The sequence below is a fragment of the Aquarana catesbeiana genome, linkage group LG01, assembly GCF_042186555.1.
Source record: "Aquarana catesbeiana isolate 2022-GZ linkage group LG01, ASM4218655v1, whole genome shotgun sequence".
Classification (NCBI taxonomy): Eukaryota; Metazoa; Chordata; class Amphibia; order Anura; family Ranidae; genus Aquarana; species Aquarana catesbeiana.
Genome location: NC_133324.1, coordinates 982,755,176 through 982,772,932, shown reverse-complemented (window position 1 = coordinate 982,772,932; position 17,757 = coordinate 982,755,176). Strand labels below are relative to the sequence as shown.

General features: G+C 44.8%; 1 protein-coding gene across 1 annotated transcript in view; it reads right to left on the bottom strand.

The window, feature by feature from the left end:
• Nucleotides 1-17,757, bottom strand: part of LOC141129123 (uncharacterized) — a 179,394-nt gene that overhangs the window by 104,755 nt on the left and 56,882 nt on the right. Inside the window, exon 3 of the mRNA XM_073616941.1 lies at nt 17,048-17,757. This exon is cut by the window's right edge and continues 1,317 nt beyond it. Coding sequence (XP_073473042.1) covers nt 17,048-17,757 — 710 coding nt within the window. The remainder of the gene's footprint in view (nt 1-17,047) is intronic.

The following is a 17,757-nucleotide window of genomic DNA, read 5'->3' as shown; positions in this document are numbered from 1 at the left end:
TGGATCTCCTGAAGTCTCAAGGGGCAGTGGTGTGCGTCCCGAGGAACGAGTGGTTTCAGGGAATTTACTCCCCTCTTTTCCTGGTTCAAAAAAAGAGTGGCTCTTGGCGCCCGGTCATAGACCTGACATACCTCAACGAGTTTATAAAACCAGGGAAATTCAAGATGGAAACGCTGTCGACTATTCAGCAAGCTATTCAGCCAGGCGACTGGATGATTTCCATCGACCTAAAGGACGCTTATTTTCACGTCCCGATAGAGGAAGGGTTTCACAAATACCTCCGCTTCCAAGTAGGGCAAGATCATCTCCAGTTTATCTGCCTCCCCTTCGGATTGACAACGTCCCCCCGGGTCTTCTCAAAAATCCTTCTGGCCACGGTAGCTCACATAAGACTGAAGGGGGTACGTCTTTACCACTACCTCGACGACCTCCTGGTGTTGTCGCAAAGCAGAGAACAGCTGCTGGCCCATCGAGAACAGGTGATCTCCACCCTTTCCAGTTTTGGGTGGCTCCTGAACTTGGCAAAAAGTCATCTAAAACCAACACAACGCCTAATATACCTAGGAGCTCAGTTCGACACTGTAAGAGGCACCATTTCCCTTCCACTACAGAAAATTCCGGTGGTACGAGACAGGATTTCTCGGGCGGTACATGCCTCACACCTAAAAGCCTCTCAGTGTCTGGAAATTATCGGTACAATGGTGTCTACGACGCCCATGGTCAAGTGGGCCTTGTGGAGGTTACGTCCCTTCCAGTCGGGGTTTCTGCAGCAATGGAGAACAGGGGACAAGAGTCAAGTCATCCGGGTGACCTCGTCAATGAGGAACAGCCTCTTTTGGTGGCTTCAACGCAAGAATCTCCTGGCATGTCATTCCATCGTTCCCATCTCCTGGGTCACGGTGATGACCAACGCCAGCGGGACGGGTTGGGGGGCCCTCTGCGGCTCGAACCTCGCCCAAGGCAAGTGGGACTCCTGCCGTGCAGTCCCAGGTTCGAACGTTCTAGAACTCAGGGCAGCCTGGTGTGCTCTACAGGCCTTCTCTCATCTTCTGAAAGGGAAGTCAATACTATTAAGAATGGACAACACAACGGCTGTCGCCTACGTGAAGAGGCAAGGGGGTACCCGGAGTCCCACTCTTCTTCGAGAAGTCGAGCCCATTCTTTCATGGGCGCAGAAGAATCTTTGCAATATCTCGGCAGTGTTTATCCCAGGAGTCCAGAATGCTCAAGCAGACTTCCTTTCACGCACCAAACTGGACAACAACGAGTGGTCTCTTCACATGGAGACGTTCAGATGGGTCTCCTCGCTGGGGATCATCCCCGAGGTAGATCTGTTCGCCTCGCGCCACAACTTCAAACTGGAGAAATTTTACACCAGAGGCCGTTGCAGTCAGGCTCTCGGGTCAGACGCACTGACGGACCTTTGGAGGTTCAGCAAGGCATACGCCTTCCCGCCACTCCCAGTCATCCTGAGATTCCTGCAGAGACTCCGTTCAGAGACGGCCGAAGTGTTGATGATAGCTCCATACTGGCCGAACAGACCCTGGTTCCCTCTCCTTGTCCAACTCAGTTTCAGGGACCCGGTGCCTCTCCCTCTCAGGCCGGACCTTCTTTCCCAGGGGTCAGTCCTACACCCGTGCCCAGCAGTGCTGAGACTGATGGTCTGGTTCTTGAGAGGGAGAGGCTAATCTCGCTTGGTTGCGCTCCTACAGTAGTATCAACTCTCATGAGTTTGAGAAGATCCAGCACAAATAAAGTTTACAGCAGAATCTGGTCTAAATTTGTGGATTTTTGCTCCTCTAGCGGCAGGTCTTTTAGACACCCGGGGGTGCAAGATATACTCAGTTTCCTACAAACAGGCTTAGATCTTCCATTATCCATCAGCTCGCTTAGGGTTCAGGTCTCTGCACTGTCGGCCTTCTCTGGGTCCTCCTGGGCAACTAATCCACTAATTCGACAATTTTTTCGTGGCGCTTCAAGGCTCAAGCCTCAAAGGAGATCCAGGTTCCCCAAATGGGACCTGCCACTTGTCTTAGACTCAATCTCCGGACTCAGTACTTCGGGGCCTTCCCCGCTCTCTATCAAGGACTTCTCAGCTAAAGTAGTCTTTCTAGTAGCTATCACATCTGCAAAAAGAGTTTCTGAGATTGGCTCTCTGGGTTGTGAAGAACCCTTCTTAACATTCTTCCCGGATCGGGTGGTACTTATCCCAATGCTGGGTTCTAACCCAAAAGTGTCCTCTGTGTTCCATGTTAACCAAGAAATAGTCTTGCCCACGTTTAGGTCTCTGGAGTCCTCTGAGATTCATCCTCTGGATGTAGGAGAAGCAATTAAAAATTATCTAACAATGACTTCTCCCTTCAGGCGTTCTGACCATCTATTTATCCTACACTCGGGAAGTAACAAAGGAAAGAAAGCCTCAGTCAGGACACTCGCTACTTGGATCGTTCAAACTATTCAACAAGCGTACAGGGCGAAGGGCTTGGCTCCTCCACAGGCGGTGACAACTCACTCCACCAGAGGAATGGCAGCTTCATGGGCGGCAGCTCGACACGTGGCCCCAGACACCATTTGCAAAGCAGCTTCGTGGGCCTCTATTAACACTTTCATGTCTCATTACTGTATTGAGCCTGCTTCGTTATCCTCTGTAGATTTTGGTTTGAGAATCCTATCGGTTGATTGGACAAATTAAAATTTTTGTTTGATTCAGCATACCCACCCGTGTGGTTGGCTAGTTATTTCCCACACGTAGGCTGCCATGGAGTCTGTCAGGAAAAAGGAAAATTTATTGTCAAATACTTACCGTAATTTTCCTTTCCTGATGGACTCCATGGCAGATGGAGTTCCCACCCATTGGTCAAAGAGTAGGCTAGTTACGGAACGCAGTAGCTAGTGGTGAGTACTCATTTATGGGAATGGGGTCCTATAGCATTGGAGAGGAGGCGGGGTAAACCCACACGTAGGCTGCCATGGAGTCCATCAGGAAAGGAAAATTACGGTAAGTATTTGACAATAAATTTTCCTTTTTTTCTCACCCTTTCCTTACCCTACTTGTTATTGTTAAGTAACCTCGTTCCATACCATATCCCAGTGAGAGAAAAAAAAAAAGGCCTTGTGCTTAAAACTTTACACCTTTTCCTTTCTTATCTACCCTTCCCCCAAACATTTTCAAATTTTTACCACAAGTACATGTATTGCTACATTAATTTCCACATCCCAGTGCAAAAAAAAAAAAAAAAAAAAAAAAAAAAAGTCTTGTGCTTAAACCATATTTATCATCTCTTTTGTGTTAACTATTTGCCTTTTGCCTTCTTACCCACCCTTCCCCCAAACATTATCTAATTTTTACCATCAGTGCATGTATTGCTACACTAATTTCCATATCCCAGTGCAAAAAAAAAAAATAGGCCTTGTGTTTAAAACTTTACACCTTTTCCTTTCTTACCTACCCTTCCCCCAAACACTATCAAATTTTTACCACAAGTACATGTATTGCTACATTAATTTCCACATCCCAGTGCAAAAAAAATAAGAATAAAAAAAAAAAGCCTTGTGCTTAAAACATATTTATCATCTCTTTTGTGCAAACTATTTACCTTTTCCCTTCTTATCCTCCCTTCCCCCAAACATTAACAAATTTTTACCAAAAATATCTGTACTATTACATTAATTTTCATATCCCAGTGCATATAAAAAAAAAAAAAAAAAAAAAGGTTTTTTGCCTAAATGCCAAACATATTAAATCTTCTCCTTTTCCGTAACTCAATTACATAAAACGTGCGTGTCAACTTTTTGATACTTATTATTTCTCCTCGGGGGAGGGGGAGAGAGAAGACAAAAAAAAAAAAAAAAGCAAAGAACCAAAAGGAAGGGAAAAAACCCTTTACATTTTTTTAAATGTTTGTATGTATGGAACGGGCCAGTCCGGTGGTGTTATTTCTGGGATTTTAGGAGTGTTCAAAAACTCTGGCAAGTCCTCCAGATCTCTAAATGTTATAACACGTCCTTCTGCTTGAACCTGTAATTGAAATGGGAATTTCCATCTATATTGTAGTTTGTTCTTTATCAGCTGCTCCACTAGAGGATTTAACGCTCTTCTACGATCCAACGTGAATTTTGATAGATCCTGGAAGAACATCAGAGGATCTCCGTCATATTGGATGTTCTTGTTTTGAAGGACAGCGAACATTATCTTGTCTTTTATATGAGCAAAATGCATTCTACAAATTATATCCCGGGGCTTTTTTGGCTCTAGCTTCCTTATTCCTGTTACTCGGTGTGCTCGATCTATAATTAAATCTTTTGTATCAATGTCTGGAGCAATTTCCTGAAAATGTTTTTGTAGTGTTGTTATGAGTGTTTTTGGGTTCACCTCTTCTCTTAGGCCTCTTATTCTTATATTGGATCTTCTATTTCTGTTTTCTTGTTCATCTATATTGTTTATTGTTTGTATTAGTTGTTTTTCTTGTTTCTGTATTTTTTCCTCTATCCTGATCAGTTCCTGTTCTGTTTTTAGAACTCTCTTATCTAATGTAACCATTTTTTCTTGCGTATTTTTAGTGGATGTTTTAAGTTCTTGTATCTCCATTTTATATGATTCTTCTAATCTATGCACGTATTGATCCATGTCCGCCCTGGTTGGAAGCGAACGAATATATGCTCTTATATCCCATTTCTCCTTATCCTGCTCTTTTTGTTCTTTTATTGATCCTGTTGTATCAATAGGTGAGCTGTTTCTAGGATGGTTTATTTGTTCTTCTCCTGATGATCTGGATATTATGGATGATTCTGCTATATTTGATAATTCTTGTGATGTTTGTATTGCTTGTGCTGCGTGGGGAGACTGTGGTTGTAACTGTTGGAAGAATTCTTTGATGTCAGTCGTTTGTATTGGCTGTACCCCTGTAGTGTTTTTATTGTTAGTTTCCGCTTTATCTTTTTTGCTCTTTTGTGATTGCGGTGTTTTGTTGCCTTTCTTAGGTGCCATCTTCCTCTCTTCTTCCCCCTACTTCCCTGTTTTCCCCTTCTCCGAACCCTCAAGATTATTGTTGTGCCTTTGAGTATTTCACAAGGAAAAAGGGGGGGGTATTGGTGTATTAGGGGAGTCTTACAGTCCTTTCAGTCCTTTTAACACCCCCTTCTGAACCCTCTCTGAGCTCCCCTCGGGGCATTTTTGTTCAATCGTTTAATCGTTATTTAACCGTTATTTTTTCATATAGGGTTAATTATGCTGTTGTTTGTGTCTCTCGTGCTGTTATTCCAATTCAATACAAATCACAGTCTATTAGGAGGTGAGTAATAGTAATAATGATACTTGCTCTTTAGGTGACTTTAGGCGATGTGCTGATTTTCTCCCGGGAGATCCCTGGATCCCTGGGTCCGTCTGTTCCTGCCTGATCACTGCCGTCCCGCTCACGAGGCCCCCGCCGGAGAGGGCGTCCGCAGACGAGAGTCTCCGCCGTCCGCTTCCGCAGACACACAGAAGCTCCCGCCCGGCCGCGCCCGCTGTCTCCCGACTCTGCCCCGGGAACTGTCTTGGCACTCCACAGGCAGATCCTCTAACAGCGCCTCTGGCTCTTTCGCTCCTGGTCTCCTCTTCCGCTCCTTCGCCTTCCTTCACCACTGCCTCTCAGCGTCCCCGCAGGCTCCCCCCTGAAGCGATGGGGTAATTCACCCGGAGAGACACCCAGAGAGAAGCTGGCGGCACAAGGTATGTTTGATGGCTAAACGAACCGCCAGAGTCCGCGGCTTGTTAGCATATCAGCTTGTCAGCTTATCCGCTTCAGGTGCATTGGCCAGCATGTCAGACGCTCGTTCTCTCTATGCAGCCATCTTGGTCAGCAGCTCCTCCCCCAACCTGGTCCCTTGCACAAGGAATTTTTAATTGAAATGTTTGCATTCCTGGCTGCAGAGGTGCAAACTGCCACCAGGTGTCATAAAGGAGTTGGTTTTAGTTGTCTTTTCAAATAGCAGCCACTAGATGTCACTGTTGTATTAACTTTCATTTGATTGTGTTGTAAGCACTAGAAAAGACTCAAATACTTTTTTTAAAGATTGATGAAATGTTATCAAGTCCTGAACTGGTCAGTATAAAATTACATCTGTATGATTTATCATTTTGTGTTTAGAGGGTTTGGTTCATTTTGTCATTTAGTTCATAAAAATGTTACATTTATATTTTTGGTTGATCGCATATATTATAAAATATTATTTACTGTTCCTTATTTAGTGTAACTATTCCTTATGTTTAGTGATTACACAACCACTCATTGCTTTTCTGTATGCTTTTGCTAATGTCTAATCTACTTTTACTGCCTGAGCAAAAATAATCAATAAATATTATACTTGAGAAAAAAAAGTATATCTTTTCTTTCATATTTGCAGAAGATGAAAACTGTTTGCCGATGGCTTGTGGATTTCACCTGGACATGAAGATATATTGTGTACAGAAGTATAAAGATGAACTTTTATTAATTTTAGAATAAAGATAACCTTCTGTATATTGTATTGGAATGATATGAACGGGAGACATCATGCATGGGAGAGTATACAAAACCTATAATGGTAGTATAGTATAATAATATGAACCCGGAACATTTGGGAGCATAAAGGTGAGCTGTCACCTAGGGAGAATAAAGAGAACATGTCATGTATAGGAGTATAAATAGCACTTGTAATGTATAGGACATTAAAGAGAACCTGTCACCAAAAAAAAATGAAAAAAAGTCTTATATCTTGAAAGCCAGAAGACTCTAAAATATTTGATCTCTTCCAGAACCAAAAAGGACTCAGGATTTGGGGCAGTACAGTATCTTTGTGATCAGCACTACTGCCATACAGCCCTAAGGTTCCTGGTGTGGAGTGAGGATCTTCATTCCCCACATCCAGAGGAGTAGCTAGTCTAGAACCTTCAGTGCCGAGACCCCATGAAAGGCCCCCCTGACCTCGGACACCGGGGACCTTGCCACCAATCCCTTTACTCCTGTCATGGGGCCCTTTATTACGGACCCGCAGAAGGATCCTTTCACATGTCCTGCAGCAGGCCCCCTTTCTGCCATCTTGGGTAGGGATGCCACCCTTTCTTCAAGTCAAACCCGAGCACTTTAGCGTCTGTCAGGGATACCACTGAAACATGAAATCGCAGCAACCCAAATACCAGGCTATGTAGGTCACAACTGGCACAATAAACAGGGGTATCAGGGAGCAAGGTACTGTTAGCTGGAAGAAGGGAACAGGGTGCAGGGTACAGGGAGCTGGAAGAAGGGAACAGGGTGCAGGGTACAGGGAGCTGGAAGAAGGGAACAGGGTGCAGGGTACTGGGAGCTGGAAGAAGGGAACAGGGTACAGGGTACAGGGAGCTGGAAGAAGGGAACAGGGTACAGGGTACAGGGAGCTGGAAGAAGGGAACAGGGTGCAGGGTACTGGGAGCTGGAAGAAGGGAACAGGGTACAGGGTACAGGGAGCTGGAAGAAGGGAACAGGGTGCAGGGTACAGGGAGCTGGAAGAAGGGAACAGGGTGCAGGGTACAGGGAGCTGGAAGAAGGGAACAGGGTGCAGGGTACAGGGAGCTGGAAGAAGGGAACAGGGTGCAGGGTACTGGGAGCTGGAAGAAGGGAACAGGGTGCAGGGTACAGGGAGCTGGAAGAAGGGAACAGGGTGCAGGGTACAGGGAGCTGGAAAAGGGAACAGGGTGCAGGGTACAGGGAGCTGGAAGAAGGGAACAGGGTGCAGGGTACAGGGAGCTGGAAGAAGGGAACAGGGTGCAGGGTACTGGGAGCTGGAAGAAGGGAACAGGGTGCAGGGTACTGGGAGCTGGAAGAAGGGAACAGGGTGCAGGGTACAGGGAGCTGGAAAAGGGAACAGGGTGCAGGGTACAGGGAGCTGGAAGAAGGGAACAGGGTGCAGGGTACAGGGAGCTGGAAGAAGGGAACAGGGTGCAGGGTACTGGGAGCTGGAAGAAGGGAACAGGGTGCAGGGTACAGGGAGCTGGAAGAAGGGAACAGGGTGCAGGGTACAGGGAGCTGGAAGAAGGGAACAGGGTGCAGGGTACAGGGAGCTGGAAGAAGGGAACAGGGTGCAGGGTACAGGGAGCTGGAAGAAGGGAACAGGGTGCAGGGTACTGGGAGCTGGAAGAAGGGAACAGGGTGCAGGGTACAGGGAGCTGGAAGAAGGGAACAGGGTGCAGGGTACAGGGAGCTGGAAGAAGGGAACAGGGTGCAGGGTACAGGGAGCTGGAAGAAGGGAACAGGGTGCAGGGTACAGGGAGCTGGAAGAAGGGAACAGGGTGCAGGGTACTGGGAGCTGGAAGAAGGGAACAGGGTGCAGGGTACAGGGAGCTGGAAGAAGGGAACAGGGTGCAGGGTACAGGGAGCTGGAAGAAAGGAACAGGGTGCAGGGTACAGGGAGCTGGAAGAAAGGAACAGGGTGCAGGGTACAGGGAGCTGGAAGAAGGGAACAGGGTGCAGGGTACAGGGAGCTGGAAGAAGGGAACAGGGTGCAGGGTACAGGGAGCTGGAAGAAGGGAACAGGGTGCAGGGTACAGGGAGCTGGAAGAAAGGAACAGGGTGCAGGGTACAGGGAGCTGGAAGAAGGGAACAGGGTGCAGGGTACAGGGAGCTGGAAGAAAGGAACAGGGTGCAGGGTACAGGGAGCTGGAAGAAAGGAACAGGGTGCAGGGTACAGGGAGCTGGAAGAAGGGAACAGGGTGCAGGGTACAGGGAGCTGGAAGAAGGGAACAGGGTGCAGGGTACTGGGAGCTGGAAGAAGGGAACAGGGTGCAGGGTACAGGGAGCTGGAAGAAGGGAACAGGGTGCAGGGAGCTGGAAGAAGAGAACAGGGTGCAGGGTACAGGGAGCTGGAAGAAGGGAACAGGGTGCAGGGTACAGGGAGCTGGAAGAAGGGAACAGGGTGCAGGGTACAGGGAGCTGGAAGAAGGGAACAGGGTGCAGGGTACAGGGAGCTGGTCACAGATGCAGGTACAAGAGAAGTACTCAGGAGCAGGTCCAGAAACAAGGATCAGGCAGGGACCAGCCTCACAGGAAGAACACTGAAGAACTGAACTCCAGTTAAGGGAACAATTGTATACCTTCCATCAGCACTTATTTACTGGGGCATAAAGCAAACAATGAGAAGCTACATCCTCCTTTCCTCCTTCCCATCAAGGGAGGCAGCTTTGCATTCACAAGACCCCACATTTCTCAATGAAGCCGCCTTACAGTATCCCTCAGCTCTTTATTGATAGTACAGACAGCTATCAAAGTGCAGGTAATTCCAGTCCTCTAGTCAGAAGCTTCATTCTCCTTACCTGTTTCTTGCCATCTAGGAAGCCAGTTTCACACTCAAGGACTATTTTTGTCCAGGAAACAGCCTGAAAATTTCCCTTAACCCATTTTCATAGGATCACGGGGCTGTTGGGCCTCTCTCTCCTGTAGAGATTCTTTCACAACCCGCCTCACCATAGATTCCAAACGCTGGTCTGCACCATCCCTCTCATCTGTGGCTTTAGAGAAGCAGTGATCACAGAGAGATTTGTCTGTTGGAACAGGCATCCTGCATCCCCAGCATGATTTCCCTGAACTCTCTCTAGAGTGAGATGAAGGGGGGTGAGAAGGATTTTTATTGCGCTGTTCAGATCTGGAAGGAGATCTATGATGGCTAGACCTGGAGGAAGATTGCCGGTGGTGTGATTTTGATGATCCACTTCCTTTATGGGAACTACGGTGTGGATCAGACCTAGAAGGGCTGTGAGGAAAGAAACACAGAGAAGACAGAGAAAGAAATCAGCTGGTGTCCTAAAATCCTACTCTCAATACTTGTACAGGCAGAAAGGCAAAAACTGCAAACATACCTGCTACAAGTGGACTGGCCACTAGGGGGCAGTGAGGAGTCCATAATGTCAATACAATAGGAAGCTGCAGAGACAGATTCACAGGATCAGCTGACTGACAACAGACCTCCACCCCCAGACAATAGAGATTGTCTTACCTTGAATCGCCAAGATAGTAGCCCCGGGAAGTCGCCATATCCCCCACGATCATTCCCAGGGCTCTGTAAGCTTTCCACAGCTTTTAAAAGTGGCGCCCGTGACGTCATCGCCGACGTCAGACGCGAGACGCTCGCGCGCATGCGCGAACCAAGCCTCAACTTCGTATTGGGTCCGCGCATGCGCAGAGCGCACGCCAGTACCCGGAAGTCACAGAGAGAGCGGCTGCTGGAACGCAGAGAGCGTCAGCGCCGATCTAGGACACCAATGAAGCAGGAAAAACACACAGAGGTATGATAACACATAAACACTGCTGCCATATGTGAATGAATGTAAAAAAACTTTACCCCTCCACCTACGATCACCTGGGCCAAGGAAACGCCATCCATACACACACACCGGACTTGGCAGCAGATAATGGTCGCCTGAAACATTAGGCAAACAGACCGTGCGCACATAGACGAACCGATCCAATCTTCAGCGCTACTCTGCTATACACTCCATACCCTGCTTAACAGTCAGGGCCTATCGGAGGAATCTTTGGCACTCGGCAGCATCCATCGTAGGGAGGTTTATCTTCAGGTAGGAGAACCAACACCTGGTCCTACGGAGGAGGACAAAAAAGGAACATGAATAGCAGCCTAGAGCAAAGATTTATGGGAGAGGGGGTCCTATTGGGTAGTTATGGAGGCGGAGCCTACCCACACCTATGCTGCCATGGAGCCTATCAGGAAATACTTTTTTTAAAGATTGATGAAATGTTATCAAGTCCTGAACTGGTCAGTATAAAATTACATCTGTATGATTTATCATTTTGTGTATAGAGGGTTTGGTTCATTTTGTCATTTAGTTCATAAAAATGTTACATTTATATTTTCTGTTGATCGCATATATTATAAAATATTATTTACTGTTCCTTATTTAGTGTAACTATTCCTTATGTTTAGTGATTACACAACCACTCATTGCTTTTCTGGATGTTTTTGCTAATGTCTAATCTACTTTTACTGCCTGATCAAAAATAATCAATAAATATTATATTTGAGAAAAATATATATATATATATATATATATCTTTTCTTTCATACTTGCAGAAGATGAAAACTGTTTGCCGATGGCTTGTGGATTTCACCTGGACATGAAGATATATTGTGTACAGAAGTATAAAGATGAACTTTCATTAATTTTAGAATAAAGATAACCTTCTGTATATTGTATTGGAATGATATGAACGGGAGACATCATGCATGGGAGAGTATACAAAACCTATAATGGTAGTATAGTATAATAATATGAAACCGGAACATTTGGGAGCATAAAGGTGAGCTGTCACCTAGGGAGAATAAAGAGAACATGTCATGTATAGGAGTATAAATAGCACTTGTAATGTATAGGACATTAAAGAGAACCTGTCACCAAAAAAAAAACTGAAAAAAAAAGTCTTATATCTTGAAAGCCAGAAGACTCTAAAATATTTGATCTCTTCCAGAACCAGAAAGGACTCAGGATTTGGGGCAGTACAGTATCTTTGTGATCAGCACTACTGCCATGCAGCCCTAAGGTTCCTGGTGTGGAGTGAGGATCTTCATTCCCCACATCCAGAGGAGTAGCTAGTCTAGAACCTTCAGTGCCGAGACCCCATGAAAGGCCCCCCTGACCTCGGACACAAGCAGGGGCGTTGCTAGGTGTCAAAAAGACCAGGGGCTTCAGCCCGAGGGCCGATGGTGGCACCATGGGGGGATCCGGGGTTGTCGTGTCGCGGGTGTTTTTGGCTGAGTGGTGGGGTTGTGTGGTGGGGGGTAAGCTAACTTGCTGGTTGCTGCCTGGCTTACCAGTGCTGCCCATCAATGATGGGCACTAAACTCACCTAACTGACACACTGACCATTACACTGACCTCACCTACCCAACATACATACACTGACCTCACCTTACCTACCTACCTGACATACATACACTACACTGACCTGGCTAACTGACATACACTGACCTCACCTACGACGAGTATTATATAAACCTATGTTTAAGTCAGTAGTAATCTTATGCAGGGAGCAAAATAGAATATATGCTTTGGCATTGCGCACACACATCCCCTTTGTTCAATGCACACACCAAAACACATTGGCAGAAGAGTAAATTCAGACTATCAACTTGTCTCAAGTAAGAAAAAAAAAAAAGCATACAAAATGTCTTAATAAGTTGTATATTTATTATACTTAAAACAAAGTTATCAACATCCAATACAAACAGATGCAGGTTACACACATCAATTCACTGCTTAAAAGTGCAAGGTACTCACTGATGTGAAATACACATCTGTTTAAATACAAAATTCAAAAACTACCCATACAATGCAGCTTACACACATCAATTCGCTACTAGAAGGGATACTACAAGTAATCGACAATAAAACTAGCTCAATCAGTTTGTGTATAGACCATACACCTTTAGTTTCTCTGCCATTTAGGCGTTTAATCACTTTTGTTTCTGTCCATGGAATGGATGCAGGTGAGGCAGCCCTAGTTAAACCTCGTCCCCAGGATGTGACTGACAGCTCACACAGCCATGAAAAAAGGGTTTAATTTTCCCATAAGAATTTGCTCACTGTAGAGGTTTTTAATCTCCTCTGAGTGCTCTGTAAATTGAACCTTAAGCACATAACATATAGGAGGTGGCTCCTACAGGCAAATGACAGTGCATGAATCAGATGAGAAATTGTAAACAAAACAGAGTGCAAAATCTGGTGGTGCAGCTGTGCACGGTAGCCAATCAGCTTCCAACTTCAGCTTGTTCAGTTCAGCTTTCACAATACCACCTGGAAGCTGATTGGTTACTATGCACAGATGCACCACATTTTGCACTCTCTAGTTTTAGAAAATCAACCCCAATGTACAGTAAAGGAATTCTAAACATTGGATGTCTCTTGACAGCAAAATTTTAGGGAGGCAGTGTGAGTGACTGACACAAGGCATGACTAGGCTCAGTCAGGCCGAAAGACAAAAAAAATAAAAAATCTGTTATTTAACTGCTAAATGGCAGAGAATTGAGCCGTGAGACAGCATGTAGGATTGCAGGGGCATGATTCATACACCAAAACTGCTTCATTAAGCTAAAGTTATTTTGGTGCCTATAGTATATTTTTAAATATTGTAGAACTATCCCACTTTTAGGCCTGATTCACACCTATGCATTTTTAGTGCTTTTTGCATATTTGCACTACAGAGTGTGCTTCATTGGAAACAATGTTAAATGGACTGTAGTGCAAATCTGCAAAATGCAAAAAACAATAAAAATGCCATAGGTGTGAACCAGACCCAAGGGTCCTCATAGAGGTAGACTGGAAGGAGAAAATACCCTAAACATGGCATGGACATGGCCATGTTTAGGTTATTCTCTCATTCCAGTCTACCTCAATGAACCCATGCCGCATGGGTGTCTTAGACAATATTTAAGACACGTGACGTGTTATAAAACACTCATTTAACACATAACTGGTTTATTCAATAAATGCCAAACTATAGCAAAGAGCAAAATGCAGGTAAAAATAGCTAATATGGAGAAATTATCAAACTCGCCTTGTAGCCATAGCTTGGCAATTTTAGCTTGATCTTTGCCTTTTTGGTTCTGGTTCACTAGAATTTTGAGTTTAGTGAAAAAAACCACCAAAAAAGTACAAGGTACTGACTGATGTGAAATAAACATCAGTTTAAAATCTTGAAGTCCAAAACTATCCATGAAAGGCAGTTTACACACGTCCATTCACTACTAAAAGGGATACTATAGGTAAGAGGCAACAAAATTAGCTTAATCCATTTGTGTATAGACCACCACACCCATACACCTTTAGTTTCTCTGCCATTTAGGCGTTGAAACACTTTTGTTTCTGTCCTTTGAATGGATGCAGGCAGCCCTAGTTACACCTCCCCTGCATATGACTGACACAGCCATGAAAAAAAAAGGGTTTAATTTTCCCATCAGAATTTGCTCACTGTAGAGGTTTTTAATCTCCTCTGTAAATTTAACCTTAAGCACATATGATACGGGAGGTGTCCCCTAAAGGCAAATTACAGTGCAGGAGATAACTTTTAAACACCAAACAGTAGAGTGCAAAATCTGGTGCAGCTGTGCACGGTAGCCAATCAGCTTCTAACTTCAGCTTGTTCAGTTCAGCTTTCACAATACCACCTGGAAGCTGATTGGTTACAATCCACAGATGCACCACATTTTGCACTCTCTAGTTTTAGAAAATCAACCCCAATGTACAGTAAAGGAAGTCTAAACATTGGATGTCTCTTGACAGCAACATTTTAAGGAAGCTGTGTTAGTCACACAAGGCAGGGTTATAACTAGGCTGAAAAACAAAAAAATAAAAAAATATTCAGTGATTTAACGGCTAAATGGCAGAGAATTGAGCAGCGAGAAGGGGCAGGATTAATAATACACAAAAAATGGTTCATTAAACTAAAGTTATTTTGGTGCCTATAGACTATAGTATAGATAGAACTATCCCACTTTTAGGGTCAGACTCATAGGAGGTATACTGGAAGGAGAGAATACCCTAAACATGGCATGGGTTTCTTTGTTGATATTTAGGACACTTGTTATAACACTCATTTAACACATAACAGTGGTTTATTCAATAAACTCCAAACGATAGCAAAGATCAAAATGCTAAATGGAGGTAAAAATAACCAATATGGAGAAATTCTCCAAAATCGACTGTAGTACTAGTAGTATCCATAGCTTGATCTTTGCCATTTGTATTTTGATTCACTACAATTTGGAGTTTCTTGAAAAACAATATAAAAAAAAGTGCAAGTTGCTTCATGAGTTGAAAATACACCAGTTTAAAACTTTAAATAAAAGTGCAAACAATTTGTTGTAGTAAAACTACAAATATTACAACTCGTTAACCATATAGTAAACAATCTGTACTGTAAAGTGCCATCATTTTTAAACTGTAGTATAGTATTACAATATTCCATTTTCGGTAACTAATTTTTGATGTCTGAGTAAGGCCCCTTTCACACTTATACGACTTCAAAGTCGCGCGATTTTACCGCGATTTCGCAGCCCCGATTTTGCCGCGATTTTACCGCGATTTGGGAGCAGTACTACTTTGCCACGTTTTTGGCATTAACAAATGAAAACACAGTAGTTGGTATTAAGGGGGAACTCCACGCCAAGTTTTAAATAAAAAAACTGGCGTGGGTTCCCCCCCAGGGGCATACCAGGCCCTTAGGTCTGGTATGGATTGTAAGGGGAACCCCCTACGCCGAAAAATCGGCGTGGGGTCCCCCCCAAAATCCATACCAGACCCTTATCCGAGCACGCAGCCCGGCCGGTCAGGAATGGGGGTGGGGACGAGCGAGCGCCCCCCCCCTCCTGGACCGTACCAGGCCGCATGCCCTCAACATGGGGGGTGGGTGCTTTAGGGCATGGGGGGCACCCTGCCGGCCCCCCCACCCCAAAGCACCTTGTCCCCATGTTGATGAGGACAAGGGCCTCTTCCCGACAACCCTGGCCGTTGGTTGTCAGGGTCTGCGGGCGGGGGGCTTATCGGAATCCGGGAGCCCCCTTTAATAAGGGAGCCCCCAGATCCCGGCCCCCCACCCTATGTGAATGAGTATGGGGTACATGGTACCCCTACCCATTCACCTAGGGAAAAAAGCATCAATAAAAAACACAGTACACAGGTATTGAAAATAATTTATTAGGCAGCTCCGGGATCTTCTTCCGACTTCGGGGGTCCTCTTCCGACTTCGGGGGTCTCTCCGGCGTCTCCTCCCGGTGTCCGCATCTTCTGCCGGCTCCTCCGCTTTCTTCTGCAGCTCAATTGCTAGCGGTGGTCCGGACTTCTGCCTTCTGCCTTCTTCTTTTCTTCCAGAGATGTTGACACAACGCTCTCTCCAGCTGGAATGGTCTCTGAACGCTCCGCAGCGGACTTATATAGGCGGTGACCCCGCCCCTTATGCCGTCACAGTCCCTGGGCATGCTGGGTGGCGGTTTAGCAGGACAGGTTAAACTCAGATCAGGCCTCGCCAATGGTCGACCAAAGAAGTTGAGTCAGAGAGTGCACATTTTCAGCGCCATATCCAAGGGTTGTCTTTGGGAAATAGACTTATGAGTTTAAAGGTGATGGACTGGCCAAGCATATCTCCATACCTAAACCAGATTGAGCATCTGTGGGGCATCCTCAAACTGCAAGTGGAGGAGCGGAAGGTATCAAACATTCAACAGCTCCACTCCGTGATGTCGTCATGGAGGAGTGGAAGAGCCAGAGGACTCCAGTAGCAACCTTGAAGCTCCAGTGAACTCCCATGCACAAGAGGGTTAAAGCAGTGCGAGAAATTGGTGACCACACAAAATATTAAGACTTTGGACCCAATGTTGACATTTGCACTTAGGGGTAAACTCATTTTTGTTGCCAGCGGTTTATACATTAATGGTGTGTGTTGAGTTATTTGGAGGGGACAGCAAATTTACACTGTTATACAAGCCGTACACTCACTACTTTTACTTTCAATTGTAGCAAAGTGTAATTTCTTCAGTGTTGTCACATGAAAAGCTATAATAAAATATTTACAAAAATGTGAGGTGTATGGGTACTTATTTTGTGAGATACTGTACATAGCATCCCAAACAGCCAACCACCATTAAATGTTATTCTTTAGCTACCCTACCCCTACTATAGGTATAGTTTAGAATATTAGTTTCAGCCAGGAGCAAATTAAAGTTACTGAGGCAGCTGAAGTGCTTGTAATGGTTAATCTCTTGAGAGAACCAAGGTATGCCTTCGTGATCGTTTGTTACCAAAATGATCAATTACACATTCATCAGACACCGATTCCAAAACGCCCTTTTCAATGGAAAGAACTGCAAGATGATGAAGCCTTGCTTGCCCCATTGTACCTCTGAGCCATGTATGAAGACGTCTCAAAGCACTAAATGATCTTTCGCAAGAGCAGCTGCTCACAGGAATTGTTAGGACAATTTGCATAATTTTTTTAACCGTTGGAAACATTAAAGGATCCAAAAGTTTGCAAATGTGCTGTACTGTTAGTACCACACCTTCCTGTTTTTTGCGTTCAAAGAAGTTTTTAGCAACAACTACTTCTTCATAGTGCAGATCAATTTTGTAATGTTGTGCAAGTGCCTTTATGTCTTCTGACAGAAAAGATGAAGAAAGTGGGTTGTATGCCTCAATGCCTTTGACCAAATTTTCTTTAATGCTTGAGAAACGATGGTCAAGTTCAGAGGGCATTCGGTCCAAGCAAGGGTAAAAGATTTTTGTTCTAAGCTCATCTTCACTTGACAAATGATCACATGGTGTTGGTCTGGCTTCATACACAAAGTCTTCCATCATTCTTGGTTTTTTAATTTGCCTGGATGTTTGTGGATTCTCAGTGTCAGTGTCAAACAAAGAAACAGCTTTTTGAAGTATTTCTCTTGATTTGGCATTGGTTCTTAGAGATCTTAATGAAGTACAAACATCTTTTTTATACTCTAATGCAGTAGACAAATCTAGGTTTTCCTTCTGAAGCAACTTATGGAAACCTTCTGTAGTACCCAGTAACAATTCAAATGCAAAAAGGCAGTAACGCATTGATAACCTGCGCAATTTAATCAACAAGCCAGTGGCTATGGCAGATTTCTCCTCTTTAAGACACTGCACAACAGCTTTAAAGTTGCGTATTAGGGCAGTAATGGAACGTATCTGGCAAGACCAACGTGTCTCTGAGAGCTGTACTAGTTCTGTTTCTTTTAGTCCAAGTT